Source organism: Palaemon carinicauda, chromosome 16, assembly GCF_036898095.1.
Source record: "Palaemon carinicauda isolate YSFRI2023 chromosome 16, ASM3689809v2, whole genome shotgun sequence".
In the NCBI taxonomy this organism is placed as follows: Eukaryota; Metazoa; Arthropoda; class Malacostraca; order Decapoda; family Palaemonidae; genus Palaemon; species Palaemon carinicauda.
Genome location: NC_090740.1, coordinates 20,245,737 through 20,267,161, shown reverse-complemented (window position 1 = coordinate 20,267,161; position 21,425 = coordinate 20,245,737). Strand labels below are relative to the sequence as shown.

At 44.3% G+C, this 21,425-nt stretch overlaps 1 protein-coding gene across 1 annotated transcript in view; it reads right to left on the bottom strand.

The window, feature by feature from the left end:
- The window catches only part of LOC137655685 (nitric oxide synthase-interacting protein homolog), a 137,175-nt gene that overhangs the window by 45,133 nt on the left and 70,617 nt on the right, over positions 1 to 21,425 (bottom strand). The window contains exon 4 of the mRNA XM_068389644.1: positions 16,198 to 16,297. Within this exon, the coding sequence (XP_068245745.1) occupies positions 16,198 to 16,297 (100 nt within the window). The remainder of the gene's footprint in view (positions 1 to 16,197; positions 16,298 to 21,425) is intronic.

Sequence of the window (21,425 nt, the reverse complement as noted above, 5' to 3'; positions counted from 1 at the left end):
ACTGGCAAACCCCATTTCTGGATGATGAGCTTGGCTACCTGTGGGTGCAGGGACCACTCGGTTCCTACCACTTGACCCATCCTGCTGAGTCCGTCGGCCAGGACGTTTCTTTTCCCTGGAATGAACCTTGCTGTGATCGTGATCTGCTCTGACTTGGCCCAATCCAGGAGTATAACGTATGATCGCACAGCTCCTTCGATTTCAGTCCTCCCTGCTTCTTTATGTATGCTACTACTGTGGCGTTGTCGCACATCAGTGCCACGGTGTTTCCCCGTAGAAGGCTGACGAACTGTAGGCACGCCCTTCGAAACGCCCTCATCTCTAGGATGTTTATGTGTTGTGCCTTTTCTTCCTCTGTCCAACTGCCTCTTGCTGACCTTCCAAGAAGATAGGCACCCCATCCCTCCTTGGAAGCATCTGTGAAGAGAAGCATCTCGGGGGGATCGGCTGCGAAGGGCATCAGAGGGTGTTCGTCCGGTCTTGCCACCATTCTAGGGCTTCTTTCGTTTCCGGGAGAATGGAAACCACCTTGTGGGGGGAATCTATCTGGTTCCAGAGTCCCTTCCGATTCCATTGGAAGTTCCCGAGTTTGAGCCTCCCTTGGGGAACCAGTTTCTCCAATGATACGAGATGACCTATTAACCTCTGCCAGTCCTTTGCTCTACTGGGTTATCCCGACAAGAAGGGGCAGAGGATCTGGTCCAAGTTGATCAGCCTGTCTTCTGACGGAAAGGCTCTCACTAAACGGGAATCTAGGACCATCCCTAGGTAAGTCATCCTGGTGGAGGGTGACAGATGAGACTTCTCCAGGTTGATGGTGATGCCCAGAATCTTGCAGAACTGCAGCAGCTTCGCGCCTTGTTCTCTCAAAACTTCCTCTAAAGATGAAAGGAGCAACCAGTCGTCTAGGTAACGAATCAGGTGGATGCCCCGTTCGTGAGCCCACACTGAGACTGTTGCGAAGACCCTCGTGAAGACTTGAGGCGCTGTGGACAGTCTGAAACAGAGGGACTTAAACTGCCATGTCTGGGCACCCCACTACACCCGAAGATACTGGAGGGGTGAACTGGAATTTGAAAATAAGCGTCCTTGAGGTCTATGGACATCATGAAGTCCCCTTCCCTCAAGGACTCCAGGACCGACTTCGGGGTGTCCATCTTGAAGTCGGTTTTGCACACAAACTTGTTGAGGGCCGAGAGGTCTATGACCGGTCTCCAACCTCCCGTTGCCTTCTCCACCAGGAAGAGCCGACTGTAGAAGCCCGGGCCCGGCTCCTGTACTGTTTCCATTGCTCCCTTTGCCAACATCGCGGAGACTTCCTCTTGCAAGGCTGTCCTCTTCAAAGGGTCCTTGGGAGCCAACCACTCCGCCCGAATGGCTGGAATCAGGGGCGGAGGTTCTGCCAGAAACGGTAGCCTGTACCCCTCCTTCAACACTGTTACTGTCCACGGGTCTGCTCCGTGGTTTTTCCATGCTTGCCAAAAAAGTCTGAGGCATCCCCCCACCTGAGGCTTGGGCAGGAGTAGGGGGCGCCTCTCCCTATCTCCTTCTGGAGGAGCGACCTGTATGCCCCCTCCTGGAGGCCGAGTAGGAAGTCCTAAAGGAGGCTGGAGCTGATGCTGCTCCCCTACGGGAGGGCTGCGATGGCTGCGACCAAGGAGCTGTTGGGGCGTCTCTCCTGGGCTGGGTAGACGAGGCTCGAGGAGTAGTAGGCCCATCGGACGCAGGTCTCCCGTGAATGGGTCTCCACGGTGCTTGGGGTCTGGGAACACTCACATCCTTCCGCTTCAGGACCTTCTCCATGATTTCCTCTGCCTCTTTCAGGGGAAAGAGGACATCTTCCCACAGGGGCAAGCTCCTCAGGGCCCTTGCTTCTCTGTCCGGTATCCGTCAAGACAACTTGCTCAGGACAGTGTCTCTCCTCCTGAGTACCCAGTAGGCTGATTAGGCTAGGGACTGGTAAGACAAGAACTTCAACGCTCTACCTCCCGAGATAATCAGCTCCTTCAGGAGAGCCTGATTCCCCGGAACTGAGAGGTCGTGGGAGGATTGAATACCTACGAGAGTGGAAGCCCACCAATCTAACCAAGAGGCGACGTTCGCTAGGTCTTTCGCCATCTCCTCCATCATCGTCGCCTCTGACTTGGAGAAGCAGATTGGGGCTGATAAGGCTCTGTCTTCCGGGGCCCCTTGGCCTAAAACTTCGAGGGAGGGCTCCATCTTGCAGGCCCCTGGATGCTGTCCCTCTGGCAGATAGAACCTACTCTGGGATCTCAGTCCCTGGAGCAACTTCGAGAAGCTCTGAGATTTGGGGGCCTCTGCATTGCCAGCCACAATTTCATTGACGTGAGCTCTACCGAGCCTCACGTCCCTGGCCACTGGAAGAGCCAACGGGGGCCTCCATTAGCCTATTGAGGCTAGAGCGCCAAGCATCCTCGTCGGAGGGTTCAGGCTCCTCTATACGATGGTGCCGCCTAATGAAGCCTATCACCCTCCTATAAGCCGAGTCCTCCGCTGGCGCGCCCTCCGCGTTGTCGTCGACGTCCTCCGTCTGGCGGCCAACTTCTCTAGGAGGAATTCCCCCGACGGATGCCTCCGTGTAAGGCTCTGGACGCAGGACGGGCATTGCCGTGGTAGCGAGGGCCTCCGTCTTCTGTCTGACCTTCGTCGTGGAGGACGAGGCTTCCGTGGGCTTGCCCGACGGAGGAAGCCGTCTCTCCTTCTCCAGGGTCCGCGGTGCTATTTTCGAGGACACGACGAGGCTGCCCGTCCGAAGGGGCGACTCCCTCCGCTGGGCAGATTGAGTCGGAATCCTCGTGGTCTTACGCCTGTCGGCCGAGTCCCTCCGTGGCTCTAGCTTGTGGCTGGAGGAGAACCTTCCAGGAGACTTGTCTCTGGGGCGCCAACCCGAAGTGCTCGGGACCAAAGTGAGGTCCACGAGCTTACTGCGGGGGATGACCCCCCATTCTTCCCCGGTTGTTCTGCTCCTTCTGAATTTTCTCCTAGGAGACCTGGAGTGCCTCCTTCCGTGTCGAGACCTGGAACGTGACCGCGAACGGGAATGCCTTCTCCAGGATCTCTCACGCTTCCGCCGGGATTTCCTCCGGGTTTCCCCTTCCGAGGAATAAGAGGTTGCTGCTACCGATGAATCAGAGGACTCTTCGTAACACGGCCGAGGGGCAGGGGCCTGAAGAGTGGTTGCCTGAACGACTTGTTGTCCTACGGAGGGCGTGGGCTGCAGGAACACATCCGGTACTGACGACGGCGGTGCTGGGGGAGAGCGTGGGCGCTCTACGCTAGGGAACCAGGATCCGAGGCCTTCCTCCAACCTCAACGGGGACCTACAGGGCGTCCTCGGAGGCACCCATTCGAGGGGATCCGCCGACGGTGAGTCTTCCTTCTCGGGGGCGCCTTCAGCTGCGGAGGTACCTGAAAAACATGCCCATGATGCGGGCGAAGAGACAGGGACATTTTTACTCCACATGGGATCATCAGACGAGACGTGACCCGCGAGCACCAGGGCATCGTCTCTAGGACCCCCACTAACCACACCTTCAGGCCCCCTACTTGCCTGGAAAGAAGCTGTTACCCCACTATCATGTATAACAGACTCCTGGGGAAGAACCTCTGGCTTCTTCCCCGCAATGGACTTACCTCGTCCCCTACTCTAGGTAGGGGAAGGTGGAAAGGAAACTCTATCTGACGGTCCTTCTGGACACGTAAAGGGCGAAGAGGTGCTAGCCTTCTTGGGCGACCTCTTGGAAGACTTCTTCTTCTTGGTACCGAATCGTACCCACTGCACCTCACTCCACGAAACGCACTCCGGACACGTGTCCGACGGGGAACATACTCTACCCCTACACGACGAGCACAAGGAATGAGGGTCTACCTCCGGCTTAGACAGAAACGCACCACACAACTTCCCAGCCCTAGGCCCTGGACAACGGCGGGGATGCTCCATCACGCACTATCGCAACACCGCAAGACACAGGAACGCTGCGGGAAAGGGTAATAAGGACAAGGATAACACGTGAGAACAAGGGAACACAAGGGAAGGACAAGGTTAACACGCGATACCGCGGGGACACAAAGGGAAAGCACAGGGATACCACGTGGGAACCACGCGGGACACAAAGGGATCGGGGACACAAAGAGTCGCACTGAGATAAGGAGAGCGTCGAGATGATATCGCGACGCGACCAGAGAACTTACTAAGGGTCGAGACCCAAGCTAGCACGCTCCCTGACCCGGGCACCTATCCTTCCGCCTGAGGTTAGCCCTCACAGAAAACGGAAGTAGGGTAAACTATACAAAACTCTGGTCGGATGAGAGGAGATTCCAGGTACTCCTAAGAAAGTAGTTTGAGGTAAGTTTCCGTGTTGGAACAAATATATATATATATATATATATATATATATATATATATATATATATATATATATATATATATATATATATATATATATATAATGTTGAGATGCTACCACTAGAGACTTATGGGGTCCATTGACTGGCCAGATAGTACTACATTGGATCCCTCTCTCTGGTTATTGTTCTTTCCCTTTGCCTATTCTTTTCAGATAACTCCTCTGTCCTCATACACCTGACAATACTGAGATTACCAAACAATTCTTCTCTGCCCAAGTGGTTAACTACTGCACTGTAATTGTTCAGTGGCTACTTTCCTCTTAGTAAGGGTAGAAGAGACTCTATACCTATGGTAAGCAGCTCTTCTGGGAGAAGGACACTCCAAAATCAAATCATTGCTCTCTAGTCTTGGGTAGTGCCGTATCTTCTGTACCATGGTCTTTTACTGTCTTGGGTTAGAGTTTTCTTGCTTGAGGGTACACTTGAGCACACTATTCTTTCTTATTTCTCTTCCTCTTGTTTTGTCAAATTTTTTTATAGTTTATATTGTAGATATTTATTTCAATGTTGTTACTCTTCTTAGAACATTTTATTTTCCTCTTTTCCTTTCCTCACTGGGCTATTTTCCCTGTTGGGGCCCTTGGGCTTATAGCATCTTGCTTTTCCAACTAGGGTTGTAGCTTAGCAATTAATAATAATAATAATAATAATATATATATATATATATATATGTGTACATATATATATATATATATATATATATATATATATATATATATATATATATATATATATATATATATATATATATATATATATATATATATATACAATATATATATAATATATATATAAATATATATATATATATATATATATATATATATATATATATATATATATATATATATATATATATATATATATATATATATATATATATATATATATATATATATATATATATATATATATATATATATATATATATATATATATATATATAATATATATATATATATATATATGTATATATATATACATATATATATATATATATATATATATATATATATATATATATATATATATATATATATATATATATATACATATATATATATATATATATATATATATATATATATATGTATATATATATATATATATATATATATATATACAATAATAATATATATTATATATATATATATATATATATATATAATAATATATATATTATATATATATATATATATATATATATATATATATATACGTATATATTCAAATAAGCCATATAAATTTTTGATACATTAATGTCTGGATTCTCTTAACGACCTCGGGATCAAAGCCCCAGGCAAAATCACACAAAGACAAGAGCTTGTGCCCGGCCGGGAATCGAACCCTGGTCGGCAAGCTTGTATAGACAGTGACTAAACCACTTGGCCACGAAGAAAGATAAAAGTCAACGACAATTCTTCTGTACTTATACCTGTCGAATTCAGGTATTTTGTACTTAGAATTGAAATCAACCCATCTTCACCATCGTAGCTAATTGGTAGTTTGTTACTTGGCATTCGATTAATGATAAATTTCGCACATTTAGACGTGTTTTTCATATTCAAATAAGCCATATAAATTTTTCATACATTAATGTCTGGATTCTCTTAACGACCTTGGGATCAGAGCCCCAGGCGAAATCACACAAAGACAAGAGCTTGTGCCCGGCCGGGAATCGAACCCTGGTCGGCAAGCTTGTATAGACAGTGACTAAACCACTTGGCCACAAAGAAAGATAAAAGTCAATGACAATTCTTCTGTACTTATACCTGTCGAATTCAGGTGTTTTGTACTTAGAATTCAAATCAACCCATCTTCACCATCGTAGCTAATTGGTAGTTTGTTACTTGGCATTCGATTAATGATAAATTTTGCACATTTAGACGTGTTTTTCATATTCAAATAAGCCATATAAATTTTTGATACATTAATGTCTGGATTCTCTTAACGACCTCGGGATCAAAGCCCCAGGCAAAATCACACAAAGACAAGAGCTTGTGCCCGGCCGGGAATCGAACCCTGGTCGGCAAGCTTGTATAGACAGTGACTAAACCACTTGGCCACGAAGAAAGATAAAAGTCAATGACAATTCTTCTGTACTTATACCTGTCGAATTCAGTTGTTTTGTACTTAGAATTGAAATCAACCCATCTTCACCATCGTAGCTAATGGGGTTCGATTCCCGGCCGGGCAAAAGCTCTTGTCTTTGTGTGATTTCGCCTGGGGCTCTGATCCCAAGGTCGTTAAGAGAATCCAGACATTAATGTATCAAAAATTTATATATATATATATATATATATATATATATATATATATATATATATATATGTATATATATTATACATATATATATATATATATATATATATATATATATATATATATATATATATATATATATATATATATATATATATATATATATATATATATATATTTATGTACATATTTATGTCCTGTAATTTCCAGTTTTTCTTACTTTTATTATTCATATACTGTATATGATAATTTTTCAAAATATATCAAATATAAAAGTTGAAGGAACATATCCCTGAGGAGGTTCCATTCATTTACAAACTTGGGTAGTAATAGCACAATCAGACCGTGAATTATCGTGTAACATGGCATCAAAGTCATTGTATGGAGAAATACCTTCATGAGCTGTAATGGCAAAGCATTCAATGACATCAGCGCTCACAGGGACTGCAGCACATACAGACGTGTTAGCCTCAGGCTCCAACAAGGCTGTAGGACATACAACAAACAAGTACAGAATTAAAGTATGCATAGTTGTTACAGTTGGCTTCAATACAGTTTGCTTGGAAAGGGAAGAATCAACAATACTGTACTTGAACAACTTGGTCTAGCCGAAGTCGTGGTTGTGGACATTGCTGAAGCAGTCAGATTGTCAACATAATGGGATAGAGAATTCTGGGACAAGTCCTGAGAACTCATAAGTGGAGAGCAGTGCCAAGGACCCCGAGGTGTACGAGGCAAGCCCCGCACACAGGAACAGAAGGGTGTAGGATAAGGATCCTCCTACAGGGCTGCCCCAGTACAGGGGGAGATGGCAATCTCTACTCTCGAGTGTGTCGTTCGTGTATGGTTATGAGGGGAGGCTGTCGATACTTTTACGGGTGAAACCTCTAGAAGTGAACAGTTATCCCACAGAAACTACGCCATAAACAGCTCATCACTCAGCATACTAGTGAGAGGCAAGGGAGATTTGTACAAATCAGAATAATTGGGGACCAAGGACACTGGGACTGGATCAGGCACTAGAAGTGCAGCGACTGGCAATGATTCGCTATCACTCATTACAAGTGATATCGCATTCACAAAATCATCATGATTAAATAAAACAAGATTTTCGTTCTCTGTAACTGGAGATTCAGAGGGCTTAGGAGCAGGATAGGTGGTATCAGTCGTTGAAGAAGAGCCTATGTTTCTTACTGTCATCAGAAGAAGAGGAGGAAAAGGAACAATCCCTTTTAGGCTGTTTCTTTCAACAGGAACGATATCTCTTCCACTGGGAGGATGCCACTCCCTACAATACTCACATGGAGATTCCACAGAATGTTTACCACTGTATAAAGGGCAAAGAAGATGCAGACCGACCTCAACCCGACCCATAAAAGTGCCATAAGGCTGACCATCAGGGTCGGAGTAGGTACGCATGATACTAGTGACACTGGACATAATAAGCACAAGTGATAACAAAAGCACAAAGCACTGTAATTGTAATCCATTGTGGAGAAGTGAAGTCGTGATCATAGATAAGCAGAGGGAAGACCTCCTATTGGGACAATGGCCAGGAGTAGAGCGGAGTTTGCATCACAGCAGCATATAACGTTGCCAATCATTGGAGTTGCTAAGTAACCTACTATAGGTACAATTGAACCCCACTTTTCTTTTTTACTGTCTGGTCATAGAAAATTGACATCAGAAGTACCGGACGTTGTAAAGATCCGCAACCCCAGAGTACCTGAGGGTTGTTTATCTTAACAAGCTAATTCTGAGGATGGCCAATCTTTACAAGCTTGTTTATAGAATTAACAATTTTTAACAAGCCTTTTTCTTGGAGGGAAGGTTATCTTCTTTTAAATATACAGTTTAGTTCTCCACATATATTTGTTAAGAGCACACCCTTTAAGTATGGCTCGTGCAACATACCAGGATGTTACAAAACCACTTATAGCTGAAGACCCACTGTCAGTTATAAACTGGATGAAGCAACATGGATTATTGAGGATTGAAATGAAATGTAGCAAGTGTAAGACTGCAATGAACTGGACAGGATGCTCATCAATACAAGATAAATACATATGGAAATGTCAACAAAAAGACTGTGCAAAATACAAAGCACATCAATTCGTAAAGAATTGACCTTTTTCCGATCAAGATTGTCACTACAGAAATGGATAGAAGCAATATTCTCTTGGTGTGAAGATGTAAGTGTTACTCAGGCTGTAAATTTATTAAATATTTCAAGAGTAACAGTAGTAGACATTTTTAATTTTTTCCGTGAAATATGCACAAAATTCTTCGAAAAAAATCCCATTAACCTTGGTGGTGCAGGAATGGTTGTTCAAATTGACGAATCATGCTTTTTGCATAAGCCCAAGTACCATAGAGGATGAGGACCCAAGGAGCCTATATGGGTCTTCGGTCTTGTGGAGACAAGTACAGTGCCTTGTTTAGGTTACATGGAGATAATAGAATCTTGTAGTGCCATGATTCTATTACCCATAATAAAAAAGTGGTCAGGTCTGGAACAGTTATTCATAGCGACCAGTGGAAGGCTTACTCGAATATTCAGCGAGATCTAGATCTTGAGCATCATACAGTCAATCATTCTGTTTGTTCTATAGACCCACATACAGGTGTGCAATCACAAGCAATTGAAAGCTATTGGGGAAGGCATAAAACAAAGATCAAGAGAATGCAAGGTTGCAAAAGGGAATTTCTACATACATATCTTCAAAAATTTATGTGGAATGAAATAAATAAACAAGACACGTTTCATGAATTCTGAACGTCAATTCCTGATCAACATTCTTAAATATCTATTTTTGCTATTTAATGTTCTTATCTTTGCCAAATTTTGCTTTTTAATAAATATCAAAAATTTTTATTTTTCCTTACATACTTACCGAGAACTACTTTCTTAGGAGTTACCTGTAATCTCCTCTCAACCGACCAGAGTTTTGTGTAGTATACCCTACCTCCGTTTTCTATGGAGGACTAACCCAGGAGAAAGGAGAACGTGCCCTGAGGGTAGACCTGAGCTAGGTCGGCGTTAGCTTGGGTCTCGCTAGTCAGTAAGTTCCTCGGATGGTGCAAAAAGTCCCTGCAAGGGCAGAAAGGCACTCGGGGAAGGTAGGGAGGGCCATTACCCGAAAGTAGTTCTCGGTAAGTATGTTAGGAAAAATAAAAATTACTTAAAAGTTTTGATTTGTTCCAACACAGAGACTTACCTCGAACTACTTTCTTAGGAGACTTACACTTTAGGAGGTGGGAGTGTCTTCCTGACCTTCAGACCCAGCTAAGCGGACGTCAAGTAACCTAGATATGAACTAGGTTATATAAAACAAACCGGAAAAGGAAAGGTAGGGCAAACTACACAAAGAGCTCACGTTAGTGTCTAAGGACTCACCCTTTAAAATATTTCCTGATGCTGAGTCCAGTGACGAAGTTGCAGAGACGTGTCTTCATTGGTTATATATGTGTGGTTATCTCCGGTAGGGATAGGAAAACGGGGATTAGGATGAAAAGGAACGAACCTGTGTCTCCTGGTTTAGCTATCCACGATTGCACCTGGGGCTTCACCGTTAAATCGCCTGGAGCGCGGAGATGATTGTCCCAATGGAAAACCCGTCCAAAGACCTCCTTGAGTAATCCTTGAGATAATGGGCAGTGAAGGTCGACTGGTTCGACCAGGTGCCCGCCCGAAGGATCTGGCCCACTGCCATGTTCTTCTCAAAGGCTAAAGAAGTGCTTAGGCCTCTAATGTCATGTGGCCTAGGAGTACCTGGCAGGGTCAGTCCCTCCTCATTATAGGCCCTGGCAATAACTTGTCTCAACCAAAAGGAGATGGTATTCTTCGATACCTGCTTCTTCGTAACACCCGTGGAGACGAAAAGACTTTTGATACCCGGCCGGAGATGTGCAGTCCTCTCAAGGAACTTCCTAACGGCACGGACGGGGGCACAACCTCAAATCCTCTGGAATCCCAGTCTTAGGAATGGCTGGCATTGAGAATCCCTCGAACTTAGGATACCAGGCTGCTGGATTCTGGGTTTTTGCCACGAAAGAAGGGACGAACTTGAGGGAGATTTCTCTCCACCCCTTCAAATGAGAGACGTCGTAAGACAGCCCATGGATCTCTCCTACTCTTTTCGCAGAGGCCAAGGCCAACAAAAAGACCGTCTTGAGAGTGAGATCCCTGTCTACAATATCTTTCAGCGGTTCGAACGGGGGACTACTTAACATCTTCAGAACCCTAGCCAAGTCCCACTGAGGCACACTAACGGTTTGAGGAGGGCAGGCTTGTTCAAAGCTCCTGATAAGCATAGAGATGTGTCTAGAGGAGCCCAGGTCGATGCCCTTCAGAAGGAAGACTTGACCCAAGGCTGCACGTACTCCTTTTATAGCTGGAATTGACATCCCCACCTCGTCTCTGAGATGTACTAGAAAATCTGCGATATCTGGGACCGAGGCTTTGAAGGGCTTGATGTTCTTTGAAGCACACCACTTCGTGAAAGCGGCCCATTTTGCTTGGTAGACTGCTGCCGAAGATCGTCTCAGATAACTCGACATCTTTTCTGCAGTTCCTGACGAATATCCTTCCTTCCTCAGGAGTCGCTCGATAGTCTCCAGGCGTGAAGGCGTAGAGACTGTGGGTTGTCGTGGAACCTGAGAAAGTTGTGCGTTCAGCCTGGTTGCAAAGAGGTCCATCACTGGGGACCCCCATCTTTGAATGATGAGCCTGGCTACTTCTGGGAGGAGGGACCACTCTGTTCCCACTATCTGTCCCACCCTGCTGAGACCGTCGGCTAGGACGTTCTTCTTTCCTGGGATGAACCTTGCCGATATTACTATCTGGTTTGACTCTGCCCAATCCAGGATCTCTAGGGCGAGATCGCACAACTCCTTTGACTTGAGGCCTCCTTGCTTCTTTATGTACGCGACTACTGTGGCGTTGTCGCACATCAACGCCACAGTGTTTCCCATTAGAAGTTCGATGAACTGCAGACAAGCTTTTTGGACTGCCTTCAACTCCAGGACATTGATGTGTAGGCCTTCCTCCACGTCCGTCCAGGTTCCTCTCGCCGTCTCGTTGAGGAGATGTGCTCCCCATCCCTCGTTGGAGGCGTCTGTGAATAGGAGCATCTCGGGAGGCTCGGTCGCGAAGGGCATCCCCTTGAGCGTATTCGACCGGCACTGCCACCACTCCAAGGAGGGTATTGTGTCTGGCAAAACTGGGATTAATTTTTGGGGCGAGTCCAGTTGGTTCCAGCAACCCTTCAGGTTCCATTGGATACTCCTGAGCCTGAGCCTCCCTTGGGGAACCAGTTTCTCCAATGACACCAGATGATAGCCTTTGCCAGTCCTTGGCTCTCCTGGGTTGCCCCGAAAGGAAAGGCAGAAGGATCTTTATTAGGTTGTTCACACGTTCCTCTGACGGAAAGGCCTTCACTAGTCGGGAATCCAGTGTCATCCCCAAGTAGGTCATCCTGGTGGAGGGCGACAGGTTTGATTTTTCTGGGTTGATCATGATACCCAGATCCTTGCAAAATTGAAGCAGCTTTACACCTTGCTCCCTCAAAACGCCCTCTGAGGAGGAAAGGAGTAACCAGTCGTCCAGGTACCGGATGAGGCGAATACCCCGCTCGTGAGCCCACACCGAAACTGTCGTGAAGACTCTCGTGAATACCTGGGGAGCTGTTGACAAACTGAAGTAGAGGGTCTTGAATTGCAGGATCTGGGCACCCCACTTCACCCGGAGAAACTTTCGGCTTGAGGGGTGGACCGGGATTTGAAAGTATGCGTCCTTGAGGTCTATGGTCATCATATAGTCTTTTTCCCTCAAGGACTGCAAGACCGACTTCGGAGTGTCAATTTTGAAATCCGTCTTGCAAACAAACTTGTTGAGAGCTGACAGGTCTATCACCGGTCTCCATCCCCCCGTCGCCTTTTCTACCAGAAATAGTCAGCTGTAGAAACCCGGCCCCGGATGTAGGACCTCTTCCATGGCACCCTTCTCCAACATTGTGGACACTTCTTCTTGAAGGGCCGCCCTCTTCAACGGGTCCTTGGGTGCCAGCCACTCCGTCAGGCTGGCCGGAATCAAAGGTGGAGGTTCCGTTAAGAACGGGAGCCTGTACCCTTCTTTCAGTACGGATACTGTCCAGGGCTCCGCTCCGTGAGCCCTCCATGCTTGCCAATATCGTCTGAGGCATCCCCCAACCTGAGGCTTGGGCAGGAGTAGGGGGCCTCCCACTCTATCTCCTCCTGGAGGAGCGGCCTGAACGTCCTCTCCTGGAAGCCGAATAAGCCGTTCTAAAAGAGGCACACGCAGCAGGAGCTCCTCTACAGGGGGGCTGTGGTGCTGAAGCCCAAGAGGAAGATGGGGCGTCTCTCCTCGTCAGGCTAGGAGGGGCCTGAGAAGAAGAGGGCCCATCTGATGTTGACCTCTTGTAGGCGGGCCTCCTTACTGGTTGAGGTCTGGGAGTGCCCACTTCCTTCCGTTTAGCTACCTTCTCCATTATCTCCTCCAGCTGTTTTAAGGGGAATAAGGAGTCACCCCACATAGGAAGGCTCCTCATAGCCCTCGCTTCTCTGTCCGGGATCTTCCAGGAAAGCTTCGCCAAGATAGTATCCCTCTTGCGCAGTACCCAGTTTGCTGAAAGGGCAAGGGACTGATATGTTAGGAACTTCAAAGTCTTGCCCCCGGAGATGATAAGCTCCTTCAGTAGGTTTTGTTGCTCCGGGTCCATCAAGTCATAGGTGGCCTGTACCCCTAACAGCGTGGAGGCCCACCAGTCCAACCAAGAGGCGACGTGCACTAAGTCTTTCGACATTTCCTCCATCATCGCCGACTCCGACTGCGAAAAGCAAATCGGGGCCGAAGAGGCTCTGTCTTCTGGGGCACCCTGTCCCAGAACTTCGAGGGAAGGCTCTACCTTGCAGGCTCCCGGTCGCTGCCCTTCTGGCACATAAAACTTACTCTGGGACCTGAGTCCCTGTAGTAACTTCGAGGAGCTCTGTGTCTTGGGAGCCTTGGCATTGCCAGCCACAACCTTATCCAAGTGAGCCCGTCCCAGGACTAGATCCCTGGCCACAGGCAGGGCCAGGGAGGTTTTCTGCTGCACGGGTGCCTCCATCAACCGACTCAGGCAGGACCTCCAGTAGTCCTCGTCGGTTGGAACAGGTTCCTCAATACGATGATGCCTTCGTATCAGGCCTATTACTTTCCGATACGCCGAGTCCTCGGTCGGGGAACCTTCTCTGCCGTCAGCAGTACCTTCTGCCTGATCCCGGGGAGCCGGGTCACCGGGCACTCCTACCGGGTGCTTTGGCTCTGGATCAACGGGCACTCCCCTGTGGTGGTAGCGGTCTGCCCCGACGGGAACCTCCGCACCAGGGTCGGGTGTCGGGACGGGAATCGCCGTGTTGGCGAGAACTACCGTTCGTACAATCTCTTTGGAGGACGAGGACGCGGTTCCCGTGGGCTGACCCGACGGAGGAAACCGTTCCTTTGAGTCCAAGGGCCGAGCCAGCTGTGCTGACCCGACCAGGCTGCCCGTACGAAAGCACGGTTCCCCCCGCTGGGCGGGGTGAGCCGGGAGCTTCGCGGTCTTACGCCTGCCTGAAGAGGCCTTCTCGCATTGCTCCCTGCGAGGGTCATATTTTCGGCTGGACAATGGCCTTCGTGGCGAATAATCCCTGGAACGTCGGCCAGGGTTACGTTGAAAATCGCTCCTACGGGGAACGAAGACCCATTCACCATCGGGGGACCTACTCTTCCTGTACTTCCTCCATGGTGACCTGGATCGTTTCCTACTGTATCTCGAGTGGGACCTTGAGCGGGAACGCCTGCTCCTGGACCGCTCCCTCCGCCGTCGGCGCCTCCTCCTCGCTTCACCTTCTGAAGAGATTGAAGAACCTCCATCCGAAGAACCCGACGATACTGTACAACCCGATCGACGGACAGGAGCGGGGGCCACGGAGGTCTTCGCGACCTGCTGAGTTCCAGAGGTCGAGGGTTGTAGGAAAGAATCCGGAACCGCCGTCAGAGGAGCTGGAAAGGAGGTCGGTCGCACTACACTTGGGAACCAGGTATCCAGGCCCTCTTCCATCTGCATCGGGGACCTACCTGGCGTTTTAGGGAGCCTCCACCCGAAGGGCTCACTTACCGTAGAGTCTAACTTCTCCTGGGCGCTACCAGCCGCTGAAGTACCTGAAACACAGGCCCACGAAGCGGGCGAAGAGACAGGCACAGCGTTACTACTCCACATGGGGTCGTCGGAGGAGACGTGCCCCCCAAGCACAAGGGCAGAGTCTCCAGAACCCCCAGACACAGCACTATCAGGCTCCCCACTAGCCTGAGAAGGCCCAGCAACCCCCACATCATATACATTAGACTCCTGGGGAAGGGCCCTCGGCACTTTCCCCGCAACGGACTTACCTCGTCCCCTACTCTGGGTAGGGGAAGAAGAGACAGAAGCCCCGTCGGACCGTCCACTTGGCGACGGTAACGGCGAAGAGATGCTAGCCTTCCTGGGCGAACGTTTCGATGACTTCTTCTTTTTCGTGCCATAACGCACCCACTGGATCTCATTCCAGTTAACACACTCATCGCATGTATCCGACGGCGAGCACACTCTGCCTCTACAGGAAGAGCAAAGGGAATGAGGGTCCACTTCTGGTTTGGAAAGGAACGCTCCACACGACTTTCCGGCTCTAGGCCCAGGACAACAGCGGATCTGCTCCATCGCACACAACCACAAGACACAGGCACGAAGGGAATAAACAAGGAATTCACTTGGGAAACACAAGGAAAGGTAGTGAACACAAGAGAACACAAGGGAAAAGCACAGAGATACCACGCGGTAACCACGTAAGACACACGAGTCGGGACACAAAGGGTCGTAAGAGAATGAGAGCGGCGTGATGGTATCACGACGCGACCAGAGAACTTACTGACTAGCGAGACCCAAGCTAACGCCGACCTAGCTCAGGTCTACCCTCAGGGCACGTTCTCCTTTCTCCTGGGTTAGTCCTTCATAGAAAACAGAGATAGGGTATACTACACAAAACTCTGGTCGGTTGAGAGGAGATTACAGGTAACTCCTAAGAAAGTAGTTCGAGGTAAGTCTCTGTGTTGGAATAATTATAATTTTCTTAATAAAATGCTGTTATTTATCTATCCTTAATTTAATAATCATCATTGATGTGGTAATTTATATCTACATTAATTTCTAGGGTTGCTACTCTTTACAAGCTAATATGTGGGGTACCTTATCTTTACATGGGTACTCTAGGGTAGCGGATCTTTACAACGTACAAAGTACTCCCTTCTAAATGACTCTGAAGATTGTATCCATGTAGGAATAAATATGTACCTGTATCTAATTTTAAAGTCAAGAGGCCTGTGCTTTGTAAGGACAAGCTATGTGACTTACATATAAATTTCATCAGAATAAAAATATTTCTAAACAGTATTTGTACAACACAATTTTTTTACAGAAAACATTTTCCAACCTTGTGCAGCCTGTGAAGGTGAGGCAACAGCAGCTTCAGTGTTAAGAAATTTCTCAACTTGAGATCTTTGTTCAGCTTCACCAAGCTCAGCTAACTCATTCTGCAAAGAAAAAATATATTGTAGCAAATATGAAACTGGAATGTTGTAAAAACTGTTCATGAAGTCATGTACATGGCTTATTCATAACACAAATGTTTCCAAGTTTACATGTGTCACCTGGATTCTCGAATCACCTTCCTTACATTTTTGTGAACCAGAAACTCTGTCTACAGCTCTGTTCACTTTTCCTGAGATAAGCAAATAAGATATAGGGAAAAAATTTAATTACAAAGAAAGGTAAGGAAACAATTGATGTCACAGGAAGCAATGGGCTCTTGTTTAGTATACTAGAAGTGAGCAATGCCATAGCAATAGACTACATGAAAAGAGGACTACTGGTCCTTAAGGACAGGTCCCAAGCGGGAATACTGTACGATGAACAAAGTCTTACATTACTTTTTTTGTTGTTTTACTGCTCTTTTCTAATCAACAACACTAAAATATAATTTTTTAATGAAAGCTTAGAGTAAAAAATATGAACTTTTTTCTTTTCATCATCATCTCCTCCTACGCCTATTGACGCAAAGGGCCTCGGTTAGATTTCGCCAAGCGTCTCTATCTTGAACTTTTAAATCAATACTTATCCATTCATAATCTCCTACTTCACGCTTCATAGTCCTCAGCCATGTAGGCCCGGGTCTTCCAACTCTTCTAGTGCCTTGTAGAGCCCAGCTGAACGTTTGGAGAGCTATTATCTCTTGGGGAGTGCGCAGAGCATGTACAAACCATCTCCATCTACCCCTCAACCATGATCTCATCCACACATGGCACTCGAGTAATATCTCTTATAGTCTCGTTTCTAATCCTGTCATGCCATTTAACTCCCAATATCCTTCTGAGGGCTTTGTTCTCAAATCTACTAAATCTATTGAAGATTGTTTCATTGTCATACCATAACTCATGTCCAAAGAGTAACACCGATCTCACGAAACTGATATAAAGTCTGATTTTTCTATGTAATTTCAGACAATTTGATTTCCAAATTTTACTTAACCTAACCATTCTCTGATTTGCTTTATTCAATCTTTCACTAAACTCTAATTCTAAAGACCCTGTATTGGAGATCATAGTTGCTAAATATTTAAATGATTCTACCTCATTAATGCTTTCTCCTTCCAATGATATTTCATCTTCCATTACATACTCCGTTCTCATTATCTCTGTCTTTCTTCTATTTATCTTGGGCCAAACCTCCTGTGATATTTCATGCATTCCGGTAAGCAAGCATTGCACATCCTGTGATGTTCTGCTAACAAGGACAGCATCATCAGCATACTCTAGGTCTCATAAATTCCTATCACCAATCCAGTCCAATCCTTCTCCACTATCTCTGACTGCTCTACGCATTACTAAATCCATGAGGAGGATAAACAACATAGGTGACAACAAATTCCCTTGGAGTACACCGCTGTTCACTGGAAATTCATTTGATGAGATTTCATTAATATTAACTTTGCACTTGCTATGCTCATGAACAGACTTAATCAAAGTTACACATTTAAGAGGAATACCATAAAAATGCAGACGCTCTACAAAACTGGCTGGTGCACACTATCAAGGGCTTTTTCATAGTCTACAAATGCCATCAAAAGGGAATTTCTATATTCTATGCATTGCTGTACGATATGTCTCAAAATGAAAATTTGGTCAGTGCAACTACCTTTTCTAAATCCTGCTTGTTCATCTCTCAGCTTTTCATCAATCTTTCTCTCCAGTCTCTTTAGAATAAGCATACTATATATTTTCATAGCAACCGATGTGTAATGCCTCTGTAATTATGGCCATCAGTCAGGTTCTCCTTTTTTAACTATTTTCATCAACACTCTTAACTCCCATTCATCAAGCTTTGCCTCTGCATGCCACATTCTACAAAATAATCTTGTAAGTACTGTAGTCTGGGAGTCACTTAATTTTTGACCAGTATCATCTCTTTAGTTTTTTAGGATAGCTTTGACTTCAAACACACTGAAGTCATTCATGGGCACATCAAGATCTTCATCAGCTTCAGGTATATCAATCAAATTATTCCCTTCATATCTCCTATTCATAATTTCACTAGTATTCCATCTGACGTTGTCTTTCTTCATCTTCTCTTGCTATAACAGAACCATCTCTTTTTTTTGATGGGTATATGCTACTTCTTCTTTGCCCCAGTCGAGATGTCATTAATAATTCTACGAGAAATTCTTACACCATAGCCACTTCTTGAATTCATTGATTTGTCAACCTCATTTGCTTTACTGTCTGAATATTCTCTCCAGTCATTCCTGACTTTCCTTTTGACCTCACTGTCAATACTGGAATACCTAGCATGCTCTACCTTGTAATTTTCATTACTTTCTCGAAAATTTTCAACAATAAATTTCTATCTTTGTCTCCTTTTTATAGTATTCCAAGTATCATTTAATATTCACAGCTATCTCCTTGTAACTGGGTGTCCCAAGACTTAACTACCAACTGACTGATATATGTTCTTAATATCACACCATTCTTCATTAATTGCCTGTTCTTTATCTCTTAGTTTCTAAGACTGCAAATCGATTCCTACATTCAATTGCAAATGTTTCTCTGTGCTCTTCTTCTAAAAGCTCAGTTGTATCAAACCTAGGTATTCTTTCCATCTTTCTGTTGGGTGCTTCACTATTATTATTATTATTATTACTAGCCAAGCTACAACCCTAGTTGGAAAAGCAAGATACTATAAGCCCAAGGGCTCCAACAGGGAAAAATAGCCCAGTGAGGAAAGGAAATAAGGAAATAAATAAATGATGAGAATAAATTAACAATATATCATTCAGTTTTAATTTCAGTGTAGCAATGAAGACCTGGTGATCACTACCAATATCGGCACCTCTATAGCTTCTTATATTTCTCAGAGTCCTCCTTCTCTCTATATTAATGGCTATGTGATCTAACTGATTTTTGTAAATACTGCATGGTGAAGTCCAAGTATACTTGTGGATGTTCTTGAGTTGAAAAAGAATACCTCCAATGACAAAATTGTTTGCTGAACACAAACTTTTACTTCTATCTCAATAGATGGAATCAGAATGATTAAATGAAGATGCAATATTTCTTTTTATATAGCCTAAAGACAAAAATATGATACCAATACTATATAGGAAGAAACATAAATTACACGAAAAGAAAAAGACAGCAGGGTTTGGTACATTTATGCAGTACTTGTATTTCAGTTCTAAGATACAGTGAACCCTCGCTACTTCGCGGTTCGACCATCGCGGATTCACCACTTCGCGGATTTTTTCCATAACCTATATATATACAGTAATATATATATATATATACATATATATATATATATATATATATATATATATATATATATATATATGTATGCATGTATTTATGTATATATGTATGTATGTATATATGTAGGTATATATATGTGTATACATATATATATATATATATATATATATATATATATATATATATATATATATATATATATATATATATATATATATACACACACACACACACACACATATATATATATATATATATATATATATATATATATATATATATATATATATATATATATATCTAAAGTAGGAAGATGTGATGTAGTTCTAAGGGAAAAGTATGGGAAATATGTCTGGGTAATAAGCAAAGCTCTACCTCCAGTTTGTTTCTTCATTATGATCAGAGATAAATGTAAACAAAACATTGGTTGCCATTTTTTATCGTGCTTTTTAGCGTGTTTAGGAAACGCATTATATAAAATCACCTTTAATATTTGTGCCTGTTTTAGTTTAGTGTACTGTAGTACATGCATTAAGTGTTCTGTACATTAATGGGTAGTTTGTTAACCGTACTACGTACAGGGGAAGGTTTTAAAAGTCTGAATATACATGTTGAATAAATAGGTAAATATGGTGTCACTACTTCGCGGATTTTCACCTATCGCGGCCGCGTCTGGAACCTATCTACCGCGATAAACGAGGGTTCACTGTATAAGGAGGAATTAAAGCTCCCTTGATGGACCTTGATGTTTATGTAGATGTAGACCCAAACGATATTTTTCCTTTGTTTTTACATAAAGACTGCTAATTTCTTAGCTCCCAGGTTGTCTGTTATTTTCCGCAAGTTAACTGGAAGAGGTTCTTTTAGCACTTTTTGGAGACCTACTAATGTTACTCCATTAAGTAAATGTTTGTGGTAGCTTTAGCTCATCTGATTATCACCCTATTTCTATAACTCCCCTATTATCTAAAGTTTTTTAACATTGCAAAACATCTAAATAGGTATGCTAATGGTAATCACCTGTTCCATAGTTTGCAATTTTGCTTTTGTAAAGGGCTTGGAGAATGTGATGCCCTTCTTACAATTTCCAATGTTGTAAAAAAAAAACCTTGATTTTAGTGTTAACTTTAACTGTGTTAATCAAGAGGTCCTTGTTTTCAAACTCAAACAGTTGGGAGTGAGTGAGTCTTTTCTTAGCATCATTATTGAATATTTGAGTAATAATTCATAAAGAGTTGTTGTTGATGGGCACCATAGTGAGTACAAGAATGTGATATCTGGTGTTCCTCAGCATAGTGTTCTTGGCCGATTACGTCTTATACTATAATATACGTGGTTGGGCCTATGTAACAAGCTCGTTGCATATTCAGATGATGTTACTAACCTACTGGCATCAATTCCATCACCTGAATGTAGATCAGGGGTTGTTGAATCACATAATAAGGATCCAGCTGAAATTAGTGTATGGTGCAAATTATGGGGCAAATTATAAAGCTGAAGCCTAACTCAACTAAAAGTATCATTGTAAGTCGGTTGAAGACAGTGACTCTTCAACATCTGAATCTTAGCATTGATATTATTTCTTTGACTCTAAACAATTCTTTTAAAATTTTAGGTGTGGTTTTTTATAGCAAATTCACTTTTGATAAATACATTCAGTCTGTTTCTTCTTCAAGTGCATTAAAAATTGGCTTATTGACAAAGTCTTTCAAGATTTTCAGTGATCATTCTATTCTGAAGTGTTATAACTCATTTGTTATTGGGCAAAAACTTGCAGTCTATTAAATTTCTTACTCCTGATCTAGATAATAATCTCTGGCACCATCATTCAGTTAGTTCTTTATGCATGTTGCATAAG